Here is a 22,993-nt window from a genome sequence, read left to right on the forward strand (position 1 = left end):
AAAGGACTTGTATTAGCGTCCTCCCACAATGATTTCAGAACATCCAAAACATTTTAAAACTAATGAATTGCTTCCAAATGTAGTCCATGTTATAATACAGGGAAGGTAGCAGCAATGTGCACAAAGCAGGGTAATGAAATGCTTGATTGTGTTCAGGATAACCTTCTGTAACAATTGCCCAGAAATCCATCCCCATTTGGCAGTGCTACAAATGTCCGCACATTGTACTTTGCTTCTAAAGTTTGGAAAGTATTCCTTTAAAATACAAAAAAAGAGAGAAGCAGCAGAATGATAGACCAGTTGGCCTAATATCTATTATTGAAAAATTACAAGGATTTATCATCTTCAGAGGCAGTCTTGGGGTTTTGAGACTGACTGGCTTCCACTTCAGTGGGTTCTGAGGTGGTTGAAGTGTCCTATGTGCAATCCACAGATGCTGCTATGGATTGGACAGGTAGTGCTTGATGGTTGGCTGTTTGGGACACTCTGCACTCCTTCCACTGTTTGCACATGGCCTCCATGTGCTCTTGATGTAAAGACTCATAGTACTCAATGTCTTCCCAGATGTCCCTTTTCCACTTTGAGCCTGGGATTTCAAAGAGCTGGAGAAGATGCAGCAAATGTTTTTTATAGAGACTTTGAGAATGTCTTTGAAGCGTTTTCTCTGAACTCCTGGAAGCCTCCTTCCATGATGGAGCTCAGAGTAGAGTGTTTGTTTTGGGAGAGAGATGACAAGTATGTGGGTGATGTGGCCTGCCCACAAAGAGATAGTTGAACCTGATCAGAACCTTAGTGCTGGGGGTTTGGCTGGGAGAGGATGCTGACATTGGGTGGCCTATCCTGCCAATAGATTTGGAGGATTTTGTGGAGAGAGTGTTGGTGGTACTTCACTGCAGTGCACTGCCTATTGTAAGTCACCCAGAGCTCTGAAGCATGCAAGAGTAGGGGCATGCACTGCTGCTCAGTAGACCACGAGCTTAGTGCCAGGTTTGAGGTCTTGGTCTTCAAATGCTCTTTTCTTCTGTTGGCTGAAACTTGTGCTGGTGCATTGGAGGTGGTGGTGAATGTCATCAATGACGTCTGCGTTCATTGAGAGGTGGCTCCCAAAATATAGAAAGTGATCCATGTTTTCCAGGATATTGGCATGGATCTTGATTGTTGGGGTATGCTGTTGTGGGGCATGGTGGTTCATGAAGGACCTTTGTCATTTAGATTTTTAGAGTGACGTCCATCCTTTTGTATCTTTGAGTGAAGAGTCAATGGTGATTTGGAGCTTCACTTCCAATTGTGCACAAAACGCAAGCATCATCTGTGTGCTATAGCTCAATGAATGGGGTGATCTTGGCTCTAAAGGTGATGACCAAAGTTCAACAATTTCCAGTCGTTCTGTAGATTAATTCCATGCCAGAGGAGAGCTTGTTGCAGGTGAGGTGCAGTATTGTAGTGAAGAAGATTGAGAATGGGGTTGCTGTAATGACAGAACCTTGGCTGAGCCCATTCTGCACTGGGATTGGCTCTATGATGGACACATTAGTTAAGATCATAGCATGTATGTCGTCTTGTAGCAGACATAGAATGGTACTAAATTTAAGTGAGGACAACTAAATCAGAGTAGGGCTCTCCGTAATTTCTCTTGGTTGACAGAATTGAGGGCATTTATGAGGGCAAAAATGGCCATTCACACCGGTTGGTGCTGCCTTCTACATTTTACTTGGTTTGTTGCATGGTGAAGGTCATGTCCAATATACCTCTTGGACCAAAAGACCATAAGATGTAGGAGCAGAATTAGGCCGTTTGGCCCATCGAGTCTGGTCCGCCATTCAGTCTTGGCTGATTTTTTTCAACCCCATTCTCCGGCTTTCTCCCCGTAACCCTTAACCCCTTCACCAATCAAGAACCTATCAACCTCTGCCTTAATTACACCCAGTGACTTGGCCTTCACAGCCCACTGTGGCAATGAATTCCACAGATTCACCACCCCATGACTGAAGAAATTCCTCCTCATCTCAGTCTTAAAGGGATGTCCCTTTATTCTAAGTCTGTGCCCTCTGATCCTAGACTCTCCTACTAATGGAAACGTCCTCCCCACTCCACTCTATCCAGGCCTTTCAGTATCCAGTAGGTTTCAATGAGATACCACTTCCTCCTTCTGAACTCCATTGAGTATAAGCCCAGCCATCAAACACTCCTCATATGTTAATCTTGATAGATTGTGGGGATGGCTCTTTTGCCACTGGGAGGAGGAAGGTGAGGAGGATTCTTGCAATGTTTTGCCTTCTGGGAGACAGAAGGGGGACTGTTTTCTAATTACCACAATCAGACCTCTCATCTTTTTGAAGATGGTCAATGATTACAGCTTTTCTGACATCCCTTGGCATGATCTCCCCTTTTCCGATGAGGTTGGGAATTCACACCAGAAGCACCTCTTCACCATATTTTAGCACTTCAGCAGGGATTTTGACTGCTCAAAAACCTTGCCAGGCCAGGGTATGGGCAAGATTGTAGCAGATGATGTGCTGTGGGATGGTATCAAGGACATATGAGTCAAAGACATAGGACCAGTTGAGAAGTGGGTGTTGACTGCTTTTCTGTCCTTGATGAGCTCAGAGGGAGGTCCTTGGATGTTTGGCCCTGGATCTGTAATTAAACACAGCTTGAAAATCATCAGCTGATTGAAGAGAACAAGCAGAGTTTATTGTTGATTGGGCATGTCAAATTGACCTGGTTTAAATTTTTGAAGAGTCGACTAAAGTGATTGAGAGGATAATGTCTGTGGATGTTTTATATTATCAGGAGGAATTTGGTAAAATCATACGAAACTATTAGCTAAAGTTAAAGCTCATGGAATTGAAAGCAAATTATTGATGTGAATAGGAAATGGATTGAGTGGCAGGAAACAAAGTAGAGATAATGGGCAGGTACTCAAATTGACAGGATATGTGAAGTCCAGAAGGAAGTGTTGGGCCATAGCTATTCATCATATTTGTAAATGACTCCAATGATATGATAGAAAGCAATATGTCCAAGTTTCCCAATGACACAGCGATAGACAGCATTGCAAGCAGAATGGATGGAATTGCTAAATTGCAAAGAGAGATTAATAGATTAATCGGGTGGACAAATTGTAACAAATAGAATCCAATGTAGGCAAAATTGTCATCCGCTTCAGGCTGTGGAAAGATAAAACAGACAGCTTACTAAATGGTGAAAAGATAGAAGCAGCAGAGATTTAATGTGGCTATGAGGATCCAGGTAAATAGAGCATTAATTTGTCATGGGCAGGTTTAGTAAATATTCAAAAAGGCTGATTCTTTGTTGGCCTTTTAAGGGCAATGAGATAAAGTTATGCTACAGCAGTACATTATATATTGATCACACCTGGAGTACTGGAGTAGTTCTGACACTGCATATCAGGAAGGATAATTGACCTTGTGGGAGTGCAGTGTAGGATCACCAAATATTAAATTACAAGGAAATCACATAAAGGTTATATTCTTTCTGAATTGATTGAGGTTTTCAGGTTACATTGAAGAGCTGTTGGGTAAATAAAGAGAAATTATGTCCACTGTTTGGGTAGAATATGGAGTAAAGCCTAAAACTTAGAGCTGGGCCTTTCTAGAGTGAAGTTAGGAAACCCCTCCCTCTCAAAATTTGGAACTCTCATCCACAAAGAACTATTGATTCTTGATCAATTGTTAATGTTAGATTTGAGACTGTGGGATTTTGTTAAGCGAAGGCATTAAAGATGAAGGGGCAGAGGCAAGCCACAAATTTGCCATGATCTCATTGAATAGAAAAACAGGATTGGAGGGCTAATTGGCCCATACCTGTCCTGAGGTTCCCATATCCCCATGTCCCATAAGCAACTCTTCTGCTTTTGGAATATGTTAAGGGATAGAATTTGGCTCGTACTTTGGCAGAGAACTCCTCGCACTTGGTTCAGATAATATCATGGTTTCTTGTTCATCACTGAAGAGAACAGACAGACTTCGGATTAAAATTTCATGCACAGTTCTTTTACATATTCTGTTACCATTTCTGTCTTTTCATAGGACAAATCGTCCTGCATATACTGCCTGGATAGTTAATAGTAAAGCTTGGTTTCTTTTTAGATCATTTTGAATTGATTTACATTCACGACTAATGAAAGGGAGGAGCTAGGATTTTTTAAAAATGGCAGAGATGCAGAAATGAACAAGATTGGATTCCAGCTTCTGGAAGGATATGCTGAGACTGCTCGCCACGTGCTACAAACTTTAAAATTAGAAATAAATAGAACAGCTGGATATAAGGCAAATCTTGCACAGAAATATGGATGAAAATTTGCTGTTGCTAACTGGCCAGACACTGCCCAATTACTTTTTGAATCTCTTTTTTCCTCTTCCTGTACTCTTCTGAGGTGCTGACTCATGATGTAAAATAGTTCCATTGGTAATGGTCACACTTTGTACCTGAACCAAGTGACTGTTGTTCCTGTCTAAGCCGAGGAGTTTCAGTCCATGGTTCAACGAAGTTGATGGAACTGAATTTCAGAAGCAGAGTACAACATGCATATATTATTATTTCAATCTCCCAATGCATGCCAACAGGACAGATTTCAGCCCCTGAGGGTTAACAGGTTTTTCCATCCTGTTGTGTCTCTCAACTAAGCTTGATCTTGCCTCGGCAAGATTATTGAATCATGTTTGGGAATGGGAAATGAGGCTGATTTGCGCTTTAAAAATATTTTTCCCTGATTCTGGAGCAGTGAAGCCATTGTACTTCACCCACACCTCAGCCAGGGTCAGTCTCCTCCAGAGAGGGCGGGCAGGGGGGAGACTGATCTAAATGGATATAGGCAAAATTAATTGTATTTACTAATTGAGACTACTAACACAGACGAGAAGGTGCCTCTGGATAGAGGGAACACATGGAAACAAGACAGCTTTGTTCTCTAGCCCTGGGGACTATGCACACTAGCAATGGTGCCATTTGGCATTAGGAACACCACAATGCTCATGCCCCAGGCAGAAGAACACCACTTCTAATCACAGTTGTTGGCTCCAATTGTAACTTCCACTGCAGACAGTTCCAAAACATGTAGCTAGGAGTCTCTTTAGGAGGAGACAGAAAAGAAATCCCAGCCATTGCAACTGCTCCCCTTTCTCACTTCAAACAAACTGTTTTGTGTTCTTTGTTCCTGTGAAGTGTTCTCTTGCTCTTCTTTTGATTCAAGTTCTTGGTGTTGAATCAGGTTCATTGATCCTTCCCCTACTCTTGCGCTTCTCCAGAATTTCAGATCAATGATGCTCGTCATGCATCTGAGTCTTCATTTACTTTGAAAATGGGCAGAGGTTTATAATTGACACTGGTAAAAGGAAAAGGATTGGGGTTGGGAAGGGTGCCACATCATTCCCACAGTTTTGGAGTTAGAACTTATTAGGAAAGACTGATCAAGACAAGTTTTTAATAGAAGAACCTAACCTGATGAAACTGCTTAAAATTATGAATGTACTAATTTAGACATAGAATACATGTCTCAACTTGAGGGGGAATAACTGTCAAATAGTCACTAATAAATCAAATAAGAAACTTAAGAGACCTTGTTACCTCTATATAATGTGTGAATGTAGAATTGCTACCACATGGAATAGCTAAAATAGAATTAATGAAATGGTATTTAAAAGAATGGCAGATAAACACTTAAGGAAAAATGAAATAGAAGGACACACAGTTAGGGAAATTGAAAGAGATGAGGAAGAATCTTCTGGAAAGGTTTAGCAGCATTGTGTGAGCTGAGTCACCCATTGCCATGGATTTTATACAAGTTCTGTCTGATTTACTGTATTGTTTTCACTTTTTCAGTCCTGAACTGTGATCTTAGCCCTTTGGTTTGATTAGTCTGTTAAGCAAAATCTTGCCCAATAACTAAGAACCTAAATTAACCCACATGATTAAATAACAGAATGTTAATGGCATGAAAACGAATTGACTGCATCTGAAGTAACACTATTCTTCTTATTTGTGGTACTGCAGGATATTTGACGGTGAACATTGAACCAATCTCCCCTGTTGTAGCAGGCGATGCTGTCACTTTAAAATGTAACTTCAAAACAGACGGGAGGCTGCGGGAGATTGTATGGTACAAGGTAAGCATTGACTGTATCTGCCACCAGGGCCTCCTGTTACTGAATAAACATAAGCAGAAACAGATGGAAAATAATTTTTAGACACCTTTTAATATTTTGTGGATGTACAACTCTCTTGATGAAGAGTGGTTGATATTTTGATATTGTTGGTCTTTACTCCACACCCTCTCTCTGCACACTACTACCTGCCCCCTTCCACGTCTCCACCCACTTCATATTCAGCATTGGAACTAGTTTTCGTGCAGCTAATAGGGTCTGGATGAAATAGTTCCAAAATATGATTGCAGGAATCTCTCCTGTGGTAACTCATACACAGGATACTAAAGAAACCTAGTCAACTAGTCCTGTTCTCAACCACAACAAACATTCGAGTCTCTACTTTTTGTCTACAGCCATGTTCTTTTCTCCTGTGAAATATTATCTTGTTCTTTCTATTCTAATTCTACTTGGTGTTGAAATCAGGGTTATTGATATTTCACCTACTCTCACTTATTCTTCTCCAGAATTTCAAAGTTATGATGATCTTCACCCTTCTGAGTCCTCACTTGCTTTGGTAATGGGCAAAGTCTTAAAATTCACACTTGGTATCAACAAATTATTGCTAAAAGGAAAAGGGGGCCTTATCATTCCTTAATCCTTTACGGCGATGAATTGATGATCACATTAAAGAGTAACACACCTGCCAGATGTTACATAATACCTGACGCAACTTTCTATGCATGGTTCAGGTGTCTCTATATCACAACATGGACCCAAATGCTTTGCATTGGTTCTCTGCATTAATCACAGCCAAACAGGCAGATTGATGTGGTGACTATGACATGGTCCTTTCTCAAACCCTGGATCATTCACTAAATAGAATGCAGTTAATGGTGGGGGATGTCAATGCTCAGAGGTGCCTGCAGTCTTGTAGTATGCCAATATGCCAGACCAAACTAGTCTTGCCAGTCTCTGCAATCACACACATTGGTCTGGTTGAGAGGTTAAATTGAACACCCGTCACCAAATCCATTGCCTGACCATCTTACTCGGCAGGGATGAGATCGGTGTTTAGTCAAAATAAATTTCCTTGGTATCATGTTCAAATAGATGCAAGCAAAACAAAACATATTGCTTGAGTTTGTTTTGACAGAGACTCATCAGGTCTCTGAACAATGGGCTGCTTCTCCATCAGAAGGCACTGAAAATGTTAACCATCAGGAATAAAGCTTTCTTTTACAACCCTTTATGTGTTACTTTTATTCTGGTACAAATTCTTGGAAATTTCATTCAAAGTCCAGCTCTTCAGTTCAAAGAACAGAAAAGGAGAGCCATCCTTGTAAAGAGAGAAGTATAAAATGAGATATATGAGAGGGGAAGAAGACATACAACAAGTTAATCAGTAAAGGGCACACAGAGAAGTAAACATTTCAAAACAATACACACAAATTAAGATAAATTGTGTCTGCGTTTGGTGCTCTTTTATGATCAATATGATGCTGTGAGTTGCACCAGATGCTGTGTTGGCAAAGGACAATCAGGAGGTGCCTTTTCCTCAGGTCTGAAGCAGGCAGTAGTCCATGTATATATGTAAATAAGAAGCCTAACACCTGCTTCTGATTTCTGCTGCATCTTTGCTTTTCCCTGCAGCAGTTCTCCACTTTGGACTGGATAACCCAATATCTGCACTAAAACATCATGAAATTTTGACATTACACATGATGTACAAAACCTTTTAAGGGACAGCTCTACTCTTTGCATTTCACATTGTAAGTGCCTAGTCCAAAAGTAGAATCAATAGATATTAGGATATGTGATGAATCATTGCCAAACAAACAGGGAGATGATTGTAAATCCCTTCGCTGATAGTCTCCAGAAAAATAAACAGCTTCAAATAGATGCAAGCAAAACAAAACATGTTTACCACATTCACTTTGGGTTCCAATCCTGAGATTTCTGTTCTTGCTCTCAGCTCCCACCTCCAGACCCCTGTTTTTAATAACCCTGTTCCCAAACCTCCTCACCTCTACCAGCACGCTTCGCCCACCCAACAGTAACACTGAGGTTTATGATTCTCCTATCATTTCCCCCAAAAATATTCTCAAGGTTTGCAATCTCTCTACCCTACCTTTAATACCTACAACCTATACCTCTATTGCCAGAGTGAGGCTAAATGTAAATGAGAGGAAAAGCACACCTCATCTTCTGCCTGGGTAGTCCACAACCTGATTGTTTGAACAGTGAATTCTCCAGTTTCAGGTAAACTGCTTCCCCTCTGTCCCTTTTCTCTCTCCACCTGATCTACCCAGTTCCTCTTACACCGACCCCATCTGCCCGTCATCCACACACTCCTCCCACTGGGTCCACACTCCTCCCACGGTGTCCCCTCCCCCTACTATTCCCATCTGCCCACCCCCCACCTCCCTTATTTGATTCCTTGCTCCACCATCCTTTCCTATCAGATTCCATCTTCTGCAGCTCTTTGTCACCTCCACCCAGACCACTCCACCACCTCCCAGCTTCTGTCGCTATTTCCACCCTATCGCCCCTCCTCACCTGGATCCACCTATCACTTGCCAGCTCTTGTTCCACCCCTCCCTTCACCTCTTTATACTGGCTATCTTCTCTCTATCTTTCAGTCCAGATGAAGGGTCTCAACCCGAAATGTTGAGTGTCCATTTCCCTCCACAGATGCTGCCTGACCCACTTGAGTTCCTCCAGCATTTTGACTGTTGCTACCTCTGATACCCCTCCGCCCTTCCAAACGCAGACTCCGAAGCCCACTTATAAGAGAGCCCTGAAATCCAACCCAATCAATTTCTGCACTAGCCCATTCTGTTTTCTGCCAATTACACTACATTGAAACCTGGAGCGTCGGGCAGGCAAAAGTAGGCACACATTAATCTCTGGGCCTGTTTATTTTTTTCCCAATACTGCCTCCAATGCTGATTTTAACTCACCTCCCCAACTGCCTGTTGCTAGGTATCAAAAGCAGTCGAAATTCCTGAGTATTATATTCCGACTCCTGAGAAAGAATAATCATGTGGGCACCAAATATTATTCTGTTGTTTCAGCAGGCTTTCTCACGCCCCATAGTATAAAAGCCTTCCAAAAGGTGCCATTACCCTCAATGTTTGCCAATTAGGCTATGTTTTGAAAATCACTTGAGATGGGCTTGAAAAGGCTGAAGTTTAGTCTTGGAGAGTGAACTGGTATTTTATAGATGTTAAGGAATTCAGTCAACTCCATCAATATAGATTTCCGCAATGTTAAATAAAGGTGCAGTACTGAGGGAGCCAATTAATCAGTCTGGTGTTTTGGATACTCTCCTTTTGTAGTCATTGTTTGGTTCCCTGTAGTAAAATCAAATCTGCTGTTTTATCCCATCTTGCTGTATACTTTCTTATTGTTCTCTGGCTCTTTCCTCTCTCTTGTAGATTGTAGCTTATGCTGGGGTCAGATAAAGTCAGTGGACTGCTTTTTAAATGAGGAAGCAATGGCTAAATATAACGATAAGGTTTTAAAAGCTTGCAGGAGGATGGGAAGTTACATGTACCACAGTTTTCAGGTGTTTGTAAAAGCAAAATTTTAGTTTAGGATGAAGTCCATGAATTTCAATCCCTTGGAAGCCACCTGCTCTGGGAATATTTTAGCTGTTGTGAAGATCAGGACTGTAAAAAGGCAGTGAAAAATAGCAGTACTACTTGGAGACTAGGATCAGGTAATTATTTGGAACAATCTTTAATTGGGGTCACGAGGAAGGTAATGTAATTTGTAGGTTGGTTTAATGCGATCAGTTTCATAACCAATTTACTGACGTTACCAGGGATTTCTATTGAACATACGGAGAGTTGCAATATTAACGTAATGTATTTAAACAGTAATTGATGGACAGGTTATCTGCCAATACAAGGAAGAATATGCCTCTTGACTTTATCAGTCCAAGAAGGGAACAGAACTGAGAATGAGAAGGGTACCTTGAAGCATGGGGAAATGATTCATGGAAGACTGTGTTTTTCTTACTCATTCACTGGATGTGGGTAATGTTGGCCAGGGTAGCCCAACTGACCACCCCTTAGGAGCTGTCTTGGTTCTTTTTCCCTCGACCAGCCACACTGGTGCTCCCACGATGTGCCTATGTCATTGCTATGTCTGTTCTGTCTACCATCTCCCGTGCTTCAGCTGCATGTGAACTGATCTCATTCAGGTTCTTCAAGTACCCCAGTAAATATATTTTTACCCCTGCCAGCACTGCCAGAAGGCAATAACTGCCTATCCAACTCATTGCTGCCTCAGACTTGGGCATCTAATACTGAGCACAAATCCCTACAAATGCAAACTACCAGCTCACAAAGCAATTTTGGCTCATGCCTTCAGAAGTAAAATAGAGCTGGTGACAAACGTCAGTGGTCATCTCCAGTGTGGGGAAGGGGACACCCCGCTTTTGTTCTCCCCATGGACCCCCAGCCTGCTCATGAAGAGCAGCAGTGCAAATCTCGTATGGTTGAGTTCTCAAAGTCAACGTGTCGAAGTCAAAGTGGAGTTTATTCTCATATGCACGAGGACATGTGTGTGCACAGGTGCAGTGAAAAACTTACTTGCAGCAGCATCATAGGCACACAGCATCAGATACACAACATTCACAAGAAAAACATAAATTAACAAAACATAAATTATACAAGAAAGAACACAATTAGAACAAAAAAAACAAAATTCACTGCAGTGCAAAGTGGTCATAGTGTTGCTATACTGAGGTAGTGATTAGGGTTGTGCAGGTTGGTTCAAGAATGAAATAGTTGAAGGGAAGTCTCTTTTTTGAACCTGGTGGTGTGGGACTTCAGGCTTCTGTACCTTCTGCCATCATCAAAGACTGTCCATGAACTCAACTGCTAGGCTTTAAGTGTGGCTTTGTGCAACTACATACAATTGCAGTGCATCCACCAAGGAAAGGAATTCCCATCGGCATAAGCAGAAACAGAGTCAGGCCAACCTGCCATATTGTGTGGATACTTCCAATATAAGTGGGAAATTAACTGTCTGTGCTGAAGTTCTAAAATGCCCTGGTACAAAGCTTGGAAGAGGAAGTAGGCCAGGTACCTAACCCCAATGCCTGAGAACTGAGTTTTGAATGAATGTTAGAAGAAAACAAGATTGTTGAGCGTTGAAAGGTAGGAAATGAGATGGAGACTTTTCGAAGTGCTAACAATAATCCTGAGCAAGATTTTAAGTTACTGCTGTGGCACAGCAAGGTACAAGCTGGGAACAGGAAGGCTCATTCTTAACATAAAAAGATTCATACATGAAATGATCTTTGGGTAAACTAGTGAATGAAAATTCTCTGGAATCAAATGAGAGACAAATAGAGTGGAATTGTACATCACTAAAGAAGCAGTTGGACACAATAATCTCCTCTGTTGCTCTGTCACATCTATTCAGTTTTATTCCAAAATGTTGTAGGATCTTAGAAACATGTGGCTAGGTCATGGTTCTAAAGAAATCAACTCGGTAAAGAAGGGTCTGTATTATATTGAACTTGCAGTCAGGAACACATTAACAGATAATTGGTAAGAAGCACACACACATATTGGTGTAGCTTGAAGAATAGCAACAAGAAGCTGCCTTCTCTAATAAAACAAAAGTGGATCTTGGAACCTTTAGTTAAAGATGGTTAGCTCGCAGGGCAGGATTTTACATCACTCACTCCTGAGTCTGGTGCAGTGAAACAGTAAATTGACAGTGCTGTTTGGATTACTGTTCATTGTTGAATGGTAAACCAGTTTTCCCACATCTGCTGCCAAATACCCACAACTGGGTGTCGTGGGGAGAAGGGACTAGCCCAGCAATGATGGGTCACTTGAGAGAATAATCTGTTGCGCTCACAGTTCAGGATTACAAATGAAGAATGTTAGGAGATATGCACAGCCATCTCCAGCAACACGGGCATGGATCTCTTTAATCAAATGAGCAGGTTCAAGGAGACATATGCTCCAACTATGTTCATAATCTTCATCACTTGCAGCAGTGCAATTGCCAGCCTTGATTGGCAACAAAATTACCCAATCATCTGCACCTTGGCTAGGAAAAGCATTGTCACCATATGTAGTCTTGTTTGTAATTTGGCCATGGTAAAGAACAGACCCAATGGAGAAGATAACAGACTGGAGCTGGACCTTGAATCCCAATAATATTCAGCACATTCAGGGATAATTGAAAAGGTGTAAAAGAAGTGAAATGAAGGGAATTATACTTAGACTTATGAAGAGGGTTTTGATGCACCCGCTGTACCCAGGATAGATTCACTCATAGTGACATTTCACATATGTGGTTCCGGTGTACAATGCTCGTACAACATCACCTGTCCCTTACAGAGATATTTACTTCAGTTCATGCAGTTAGAGGAAGCTAATGCATAACGCATGATCTTGGATGTACCTCCAAACTCCACTGGATTGATGGCATCACAGAATGAATATCAAAGGGGTATCAGAGCCATAGAAAACAATACATCACACCCTCTTAACTCAAAATTACTTATCATTCTGAAAAGTCAGTGCTGCATCTTTTATATATTAGAGTGACAGAGAGATGCAGCACGGAAACAGGCCCTTTGGCTCACTGAGTCCACACCAACCTTCAAGTACCCATTTACAGTAATCCTATACTAATTCCAAATATTCTTTTCTTCCTGGAGCAAATGCCAGGATCTCTTGGTTGGCAGCTGATGTGGGAGGATATGAACTGTTGTTGAAAGAGAATGGAGGTGACTTAGCTTTACATTAGTTCGCAGGCTGGCCAAACATTAGCATGGATAAACCAAATAAGAATTTGGCCAAAGGCAGAATTTGCAGGGAAATGTGTGGGAAGAAAAGTCTCTGAAAGTGTGTTTGGTTTATTTGAGAATAACACTCAGATTAAAAGGGGGAGGGGCAATAACCCAGACCTGCGCGTACACATTGACCTCTCCTGTTTTAATTACTGATTTTTATTGATGCAGTAAGCAATCTCTATCTTCATTGATTGAAAACAGAAACAAAAAAAGTGCTCGGATAGGGAGGAGAAGGAAAATTTGAATGAAAAACTATTCAAAGCTGCCACAAGGAAGCAACGGTATTACTCTGTGCCAGTTTTTTTGCCAACACCACCTGCCACCTTGTGTCAAAGGGCTGAACTGTGTCCTCCATTCTTATTACCATATTGTTTTGACTGGTTGGAGAATAAATTACTGTCTCTACCAATGCTTCTTTTAAACAGATGTTCTCACTGGCATGGTGCCGACATGGCTAGTGTTTATGCCATTATACTTTGCCCCTTCCAGGTTTGGCTCTGCACTCATTTCAGGCAGTGATGCACAATTCTTCATTTAGAGCAATTAGGCAGTATTGACTGATTCATTTTGCTCCCCTGCAGCTTCTCTAAATAAATGAGGAATTGCTCCTCTTGGTGTAAAATGCCAATCTTTGAATCAGTAATTTACTGCAAGCGGCACATGGTGTCCATGCTGGATTCTGCTCGCACTCAATAAAGGGAATATAATATAGCAAACTGTTCTCCTCCAAAATATTGTTGGGAATTTAAAACAAATTCCACACCATTTTTAGGAAATTTAATCCTAACTGAACCTGGATTCGTGGTTTTAGATTGAGTCTAGAAACCAGTCTGGAAGCAGCAACACTGGATGGGGAAACAACATGTCACCAGTGAAGGATGCAGTCACTCAGTTGGGTCTCCTTGGAGGTTAGTTCGGTGGGACCGGAGCTTGCTTTAGGACTTGGCTCCCAGAAGAAACATTATTAGCTGAAGCCGTTTTGGGATAGAGATGCCCTTTGCCCTTTTAGTGACATCATATGAGCAGCTCTAGAAGGAAGAAGTCCTGAAATGAACAGTTTTCAAATGAAATCATTTGATTTTATTTTAACATGTGGTTGACAATTGTGCAGAAGAAACTAGTAACAGCACATATATGCATTCATGTAAAATTCCTTTATCAGGTTTGTAATCAAGGCATTAACCTATTTATTAGAAACACCAGTCAACTTTTGTTAAAGTGTACATTAAAAACTGCAGTCTCTTATTGCACATTACTATGCAATGTTTTCCTCTTTAGATATTGGTATACCATGTATGCCCATGTGGGTTCCTAGTCTAGCAAGAAGCAGCAGGCAGAATTTGCAGGGAAATGTGTGGAAGAAAAGCCTCTGAAAGTGTGTTTGGTTTATTTGAGATTCTAGAAAGACTGTGCACATATGCACAGTGACACACGCATGATCAAGTACGTGATGCAGTGACATCACACTTATTTACAAATACTACACTCTTGGGTTTCTTACACTTAATTAAATTGGTCAATGTGAACCTTTCTGAATTTCTCCTCTTCCTCATCTCCTCATCCTCGTCCCAGCTGGAGGTTTCAGCACGGGAATTCTAGCACACAATCAGAACTTCTCCCTTTGAAAACATGCTGTGATGAATGTTTTGCTTCATCTATCTTCCACTTTCCCCTTCAATCCACTTTGAATGACTATCCACCAACACCAGCAATTGCCCAAAACTTTCTTGTTGTTGTCTATCTGGAACCGCTGGAATGAACTCACGGGCCACTTTAACACCTTGAAGGGGTGTTCTCATGGGCTGTGATCTGCTTACTTGACAGACTCTGCTCTTGTTAGCTAGCTCTTTTAGATCCTATCTCTATAGGCCAATAGTCAAAGCTACAAGCTACAATTTTCAAGATACCAGTGTCTAAACACTCAGTAGAGTTCCCCCATTATTCTGCTTTGTGCTCCTTTGGGTATTGCTGCTCTGTGGCTGAATTTGAAGCAGCCATGATCTGTGGACAGCTCGTAATGTCTATAATGGAAAGGATTTACATTCTCATCCTAGCATGTGTCCAAATCAGTCCAGCCATTCCAAGTATAGTCAATTATTTGCTTCAATACTATGTTAAAAAAAATTGCTGGAGGAACTCTGGGGGTGGAGCAGCATCTATGGAGGCAAAGGGACAGTCGGCATTTCGGCTCAAGACCCTGCATCAGTCGTGACTATCCCTTGGCCTCCACAGATGCTGCTTGACCCACTGAGCTCCTCCAGCAGTTTGTTTTTTGCTCCAGACTACAGCATCTGCTGTCCAATTGAAGGGTTTTGACCTGAAACATCGACTGTTCATTTCCTTCTAAAGATGCTGCCTGACCCACTGAGTTCCTCCAGCTTTTTGTGTGTTGCTACAGCATCTGCAGTTTCTTGTGTCTCCTTCTGTGTCAATCTTGCTTCCTTTTCTGCTGATACAGGAAAATCATCTTCCATTCCTTGTAGGCTTTACATTACATTTACATTTGTATTGGCGTTTTTGTAAGAAAGTCTTCATAATATGTCTGCTACAGCATTCTATTGGGTTTCTCACGGGAGGATGGCCCATCACGGCATTTTTGAGGCTTCCATTGTGGGATTTGGCTCTAAGAATGGCTAACAAAGGTTTGTGATCAGTGAATGATGTACCTGGCAGGAACTGGTGGAACTCTGCAATTCCAAGTACAATTGCCACTGTCTCCTTCTCTAGTTAAGCGCAATTCTTCTTACTCTTTGTTTGTGTGCGTAATGCAAAGGCAATGGATACATCCTGGGTAGAAGGTACAGGAGCCTGAGGGCACATACCACCAGACTTAAGGACAGCTTCTACCTCACTGTGATAAGACTATTGAACGGTTCCCTTATACAATGAGATGGACTATGACCTCACGATCCACCGTGTTGTGACCTTGCACCTTATTGCACTGCACTTTTTCTGTGGCTGTTACACTTTACTCTGTACAGTTATTGTTTTTACCTGTACTACCTCAATGGACTCTGTACTAACCCAATGTAACTGCACTGTGTAATGAATTGACCTGTACGATCGGTATGCAAGACAAGTTTTTCACTGTACCTTGGTACAAGTGACAATAATAAACCAATACCAATACCAATACTTTTATAACATGGCTTTTCACTGACTCAATGTGATTTGGAGGCATCACAGGTGAGCTTCACTGTGCTAGTGATGTTGTGCCTGATCAGGTGTGACTCATAACCAGGGCTTGTCTTACAGATGATGTACACCTTCTACTGTTCCTTTCCCAACTGTCATGGTGCATCTTTTTTGATGCAACAGCATCCACTAGATTGCAGGGCTCAGCAGAAACCTGACATAACACTACACTGTGCCTGGGAGAGACTGAAGTTCAATGACATTCTTAGGTTTTCTTGCCTCAACAATAGCCTCAACTTTCTCCTTGACTGGCCTTAGACTGTTTGCACCAACCCTCAGGCCCAAATAAACCACTTCTTTCTGCACAAAAGCACATTTACTTCTCTGGAGCTTAGCATTATCCTCATGAAACCTCCTGAATATCTCTTCCAGTATTCAGAGGTCTTCTTGCTCTCTGGCACCTTCTATTAAAGCATCGTGTTGGTGGACTTTCTATAACACCTTGATGATGGTGGCCTGCAATATTGTGATCATAACCTTACACCATAAGGTAGCATTTTATATGTATAAATCCCCCAATGGGTGCAGATTATTATATGGTGTTGTCTTTCTTTAAACGCATTTCATGGTGGATTATGCATCCAAGCAATCTTTACTGGTATTCTGGTGTGGCTTCAGTTTGAGCAGGCACACTTTCTCCCTCACCATCAATTTCAACCACATCGTTTGCCCCGAAGAGCATCTTAATCTGTTTTGCATAAGAATTGAAGGGCATATACTTTTTAATCATACATGTTAAGGCTTTCTAAGGAGTTGGAATGGGTCTGAACTGCCCTCGTGTACGTACTCTAGCAGTTACAAGCCCTCTCCTAACGTTCCCCAGGAATTGTTTCTCTTGTGCTCTAATCTGAATTTGAGCCCCATTGCTTCCAGTGTACATGCCGAAGTTACGGTGACTCATGCTACTATCACGAGCATACACTCACTACCTTCAACAGTTTCCTTACTGTGGGCAGCTTCAGTTCTTTTCCCTACCATCCTTATCACCAGTGTAATGTCTCTGCCCCTCTGGGCTGCTGGTGAAGTAACATACAGAGTGTGCAGAGCAATATATAGCACCTATGGAGAGATTGAAAACTGTGTCTGATTTATTCAAGGTTCTTTTCAGAACATGTACATACACCAATGATACATACGTGATCAAGTCATGTATATCATTTCCTTTTTGAACCAAAACTACTCCCCTTAGATTTTGTTGTTTTACTTTTGTAATGCACATACTATTCTTATCCTTTGACAGAAGCAATCAATCTGCTCTGCTGACATTTCATTCAATAAACTTGGTAGTCATCTTAATTTGAGGGAATATGTTTGATTGAATCAACTTTCTTTCAACCCCTTACAAGCACTATTTTCATTTTATATTTTTCTAGAATAAATCCCAGTTGCAAAACGCAACGTGGGAGGTTGATTAGATTGTTGCAGTTGTGTCTATCGCAGTAATTAACATGACATGTTAGGCTCAATCTCTTTTATCAGTGCAGTAATAGCCAGAGGAGCCAAAGGCTTGCCCAATGTGCTGGAGTCAATGTTCTGTGTGATAGTGGCTCTCGTGAGTCCAACTAAATGTTGTTGCCATCCTTCACAAAGCATTTTATGATTCAAAGCAAAGTACATATGGAGGAGGCAAGGAATCTGCTGTGTTTTTAATTGAATTATTGTGCCTCATTACACAGTATCAGCTGCGTTGATTACTAGGATATTACTCAGTGCACTGACCTCTCTCTGTGTATCGAATAATGCACACACTGACAGCTCTCAGTTCTCAAGGGTAGATCTGACCATTTGTTCTCATTTTCTTCTACACATTTAATAGTTTTAATTGTATTTTCCCTTTACTTTCTTGCCTTTTGGTTCTGCAGTTCCCAGTGCTTTACTGTCTAGAGACAGTAGGGCCAATTGTCATGGAATCATAGAGAGATACAGCACAGAAACAGGAACTTCGGCCCACTGAGTCCATGCCGACCATCAACCACCCATTTACACTAATACTACATGAATCCCATTTTTATTCTCCCTACATTCTCAATAACCCTCAGATCCTGCCACTCAACTACACACTAGGGGGCAACTTACAGTGCCTGATTAACCTATTAACCCACACAACTTTGAGGTGTGGGAGGAAACCAGAGCACCCAGAGGAAACCAATACATTTACAAGCAAAACCTGCGAAATCCACACAGAGAGCACGCGAGGTCAGGTTTGAATGTGTCAAGGTTGAACCTGGGTGTCCTGCGTTGTGAGACAGTGGCTCTACTGGTTGCGCCACTGTGCCGGCCCTAATTATAGCACCATTCCTCTCCTATTACAGTGCAGACTGGGTAAGGGTTGGGTGGTGGGGGAAGAGGCAGGTTGTTTCAGTGTAGACAGGAACTGAGAGCAAACCTTAAGTGATACTGGTAGTAGGACAGCTGCAGTGAGCCCCTTTGTGCACTATGCTTTTGTCAACTGTGGCCCAGTCAATTGTTCTTCAGCAACTAAGTCAAAGGGTGTGGTGTTTGAGCATAAAAGCAGGATGTATGGATTGCACAGTTTAACTACTGGTTGAGCCAATGACTATAAGGATTCAGAAACATGGAATAGATAGTTCAAGACAAAGACTCTGGAGATAAATTATTGCTTCACTTAAAATCATTACAGAATGACAAGCATATGCAAAGTGATGAATTGTATAAGCGTTTTCCGCTTAAATCAGCAAACAATTGCAAATAAGAATCTGATGTTACTGATGAAAGACACCGAATACTACCATAGCAACCTCATTGCCCCTCATCTTTCTCCCCAGCACCACAACAACCTATCCTCTCTCACATGCCTGCCAACTCCCCTTCTGATTCTGTGGCTATTTACCTCCACGATGGGGCAATTTATGGTAGCCAGTTAGGCTACCAGCATGCCTTGAGATGTGGGAGAAAACTGGAGCACCCGGAGGAAACTAACGCAGTCACTAGGTGACCATGCAAACTCCACACAAACAGCACTGGAGGTCAAGATTGGGACCCTGGAGCTGTGAGACTGCAGGACCAACCAGGAATTCTCCATTTTGCATAGCTAAATTTTATCTCTCAATCAACATTGCAGAAATAGATTGGTCTTTATGATACTATCTGTGGGATGCTGCTGAGAGTGAATGGACAGTCACATCTCTAATATTACAATCATGACTTTTTCCCAGTTACTTTATTGGCTGTAAAGTGCTTTGGGACACTACAAAAAGTGCTATATTAGTGCAAGTCTTTCTTTGCCCATCCATTTACAGCCATTTTAATCAGGAAAAGATGGGAATGTTACATAGACAAATGTTCATTAAACTGAGGTCAGGTGTCCCGATGCACGAGATATCCCACAACATGAAGACCTGGATATGAACTGACTGAGGAATTCCCTTTTAATGCACCAGGCAGGAGCACCTGCCAGGAAAGGCATGTTGTTGAGCTAACTTAGTTCCATCATGAAGTGTGTCAGAGACTGATAAATCAAAACCAATCTGCTTCCTGCATTATTGCTGATATTACAGGCCTGTCAAGCTCCACGCTTTAAAAGTAAGTGCCATAGAATTCAAACTCAAATCTGGTCTCATGCATTATTGCTCAATTCACATTCCAGATAGACTTTTTTTTTAGTGCAAAATGGCTAAATCTAATCAATTTTACATTATTGTCCCTGATTAGGGAGGGGAAATGTGGGGAACTGGTTATTTGTGATCAGTCAAACCAAGGCATTTGTATTCATAGCAAAGTCTGGCACCCAAACCTGGGTTTGCTCAGTGGAAAGGTATTATGAAATCATGTAGTTATTGTGCTGTGAGAATGTATTTATGTGTTGTATTGCTGTACACAGCAGTTCTCAATTATAAGCTGTTATTGCTACTGTCTGACAGCCAAACTCTAGCTTCATAAGCCCTACATACCATGCACAAATCCTTCCAGGAGAGAGAGATTGCATCCTTCATCATCCACTTGTCTTTAATACATTGTTCGCTTCCTTCTCCTTCTCTCATACTCCAATATTTATTCATATTTTATGCATTGCTCATTGTGCATCTGCCCATATGTTTCCTATTATCATTTACAGGACCAGTTAAACAGCAGAGTTTTACAGTAAAGAGTGTTCAACATAGTGGAACGTTACACTGAGGGATGTGGGTTCTTTCGGAGTGTCCCAGTGAGGAAATTGGGTACAATGGAATATTAGTAGTGTGCCCTGAAGGATAAGAAACTTAGTGGAGTGTTAGTGCAGAACAATAGCATCCTTCTAAAAGGTATGGATCATGGTAAAGGGGTTGGGGGTTCAGCAGAGAAAGACAGCATGAAGTGCATTTCAGGAAGGAATATCAGAAGAAACAGAATGTGACCACACAATTTTATTTTCCTTCTTAAACCAGAATTGCTGCAGCTTCATGCAGCAAGCCAGCAGTGACTAAGATAAATTAACTCAGCCCTGGTCAGGGATCAAGCCAAGTCTTTATGGTCGAGCAGATCACTCCTGCGCTCACTGTGCCACTGGAGGCAGCCCAAGTCACTGAGCCCATTTTATCCACTATTTTCTAAAATCCACTTTCACTGTTGAAGGTGGGAGCCTATTGCAAGTTTCTGAAGCTAGAATACCAAGACTGGCAGATGCTTGGATCACCTCCTTTTAGCTCTTGAACCAAAAAATGTTTCATTCGTTTCCATTATCAATAATTACAATGGCCAAATTAATGGCTTTGTTGGTAGTGTTTCTAAGGTTGATAGGTTGTAGGACCATTCCTACTCCAGAGGCTTGGATATAAAATCTCGGCCGATGCTCCAGAGCAGTACTGAGGCAGCCTTGCTGCCTGAGCAGTACTGAGGCAGCCTTGCTGCCTGACCTGCTGAGTCCAGCATTTTCTGTTTTTGTTTCTGAACTCCAGCATCCTCAGTTTTTCTTTATTTTCATTTACTGAGGGAGCTTGCACTGTCAAAGCTGCTGCCTATCAAATGAGGTGTAAACGGAGGCCCTCTCTGTGTTCAGCTGGACATAAAAGATCCCACTGCACTATCTAGCGGAAGAACGGGGGACCTATCCCTGGTACCAATGAGCAAACTAGCCATTTATTCTACTGCTATTTATGGTTTACTGTAAATATCAGACTACATTTTCTGGATCGGTGTCACAACTTCTATGGTCATTTGCATTCAGGTATATTCTTACCAGACTATCTGTATTGTCAGTTTTCTGATGATCTTTGGATCTTTATGATTTTGTATGTTATTTAATGGCATGTGAAATCACGTTACCTTTCAAAATGACTCTTCCTCATTAAAGATGAAGCTCCAGTCATAGGCATTGCTGTTGGATCTTTTTATGCTTGTAATGAGCATAAATAACTCATTAGATGCTATTTGATTTTTATGCTCCATTTAACTACTTTGTTCTCTGACCACTCAGACTTGTACATGAAAGGGGGTGGGAAGACATCAGAAAAACAAGTTACAGGCATGTCTGAGATTGAAACTTACCCATGTAGCATCTATTTTCCAGGCAGAAATTGTACAAATGATTAACTTCACAGGGGCATTGGCAATGCCCTGATGTGATCCAAAATACATTCAAAACCATCTTTGGGTGATTTTTCAAGAGTGAGCATTGCCTTTGCTTGTGTTCACCATACAGAGGCATAACACCAGCTTTATGGATCCTTCCTCAACAGGTCATAGCTGAGCATCTAACCCTTGAAGCCAACGCCACCATTCTTCTTCCTTCCCCTGCATCACTGTCAGACCTACCAGATGGGTCCTGTCAAATTTCAGCTCAGACTGTGGGAGAGCTGCCTCTGGGGGCAGACCAACAGGTTGCCATTATTGAAAATCAGCCCTAAGATCCAGTTTGAGTGAGCCTTGAGCCTTTGACTTTGTGACAGGGTTCTGGGAGTTGCCTAATTTGGATCCAAAAGCAGGTTGAGGCCTATTACTTTATCATGAGTGTAGGTTATATTGGGCGGCACAGTACTGCAACTAATACAGCTACCGCCACACAGCACCTGGGTTCAATCCTGCTCTCCGATGTTGCCTGTGTGGCATTTGCACACTCTCCCTGTGACTGCGTGTGTTTTCTCCTGGTGCTACAGTTTTCTCCCACAGCCCAAAGACATGCAGATTTGTAGGTTAATTGGTTACTGAAAATTGCCCCTAAGGCATAGGTAAGTGGTAGAATCTGGGGCGAGTTGATGAGAATGTAGAGAATAAGTTACAGATATGTGAACTGGATTAGACATGATGGGCCAAATGACCTTTCTATTTTGCAAGGGAATAAGGAACATTGCATCTGGAGTGATGAGAAAGAATTGCCAAAAAAAAGACATTGTGCAATTGAAAATTACATTGACAAATTTTGCATGTTTCTGGGAGTGTTAGTGCCAGTCTATTATAGAAACTTGGTGCAAGATCAGTGCAACAGTGCACCTCAGCACTGTTTTTCTGGTGTCCAACATGCCCAAATGATCTTGACAATAATGCAACAGCCAAGGTTCATTCTTGATGAGGTTCTGCAGCGCATTGATGTGTTCAACCCCAGGACCAGCTTTTGATTATGTTGAAAGCTCAAACTCGACATTGTGTAAGAGGTGAGAACCATCATAGAACCACCACCAACTCTCTTCCAAACAAATCTCAAGTAGGCTGTCTCAAACCAAGGTCCCAGCGAGATGTGGCATATATCAGCAGACACATCCTGGAATACTCCTAAGGCTAGGAGGTTGAAAGTAAGGATGACTTACTCCCTGTGTGTGTTTGTGATGCTTGGGAGACATACTTTGCATCTCCTTGTTATCCTGAAGAGTAATGTTAGGTCTATTCAACTTGGAATTGAAAGACAGTTTTCTTTATAGCAAATTGTTTGAAG

The 22,993-nt window shown here is 41.7% G+C and overlaps 1 protein-coding gene across 1 annotated transcript in view; it reads left to right on the forward strand.

Annotated features, from left to right (window-relative positions):
- Positions 1-22,993, forward strand: part of igsf21a (immunoglobin superfamily, member 21a) — a 265,795-nt gene that overhangs the window by 18,670 nt on the left and 224,132 nt on the right. The window contains exon 2 of the mRNA XM_052039435.1: positions 6,016-6,128. Within this exon, the coding sequence (XP_051895395.1) occupies positions 6,016-6,128 (113 nt within the window). The remainder of the gene's footprint in view (positions 1-6,015; positions 6,129-22,993) is intronic.

This window comes from Pristis pectinata, chromosome 26 (genome assembly GCF_009764475.1).
Source record: "Pristis pectinata isolate sPriPec2 chromosome 26, sPriPec2.1.pri, whole genome shotgun sequence".
NCBI classification, from domain to species: domain Eukaryota; kingdom Metazoa; phylum Chordata; class Chondrichthyes; order Rhinopristiformes; family Pristidae; genus Pristis; species Pristis pectinata.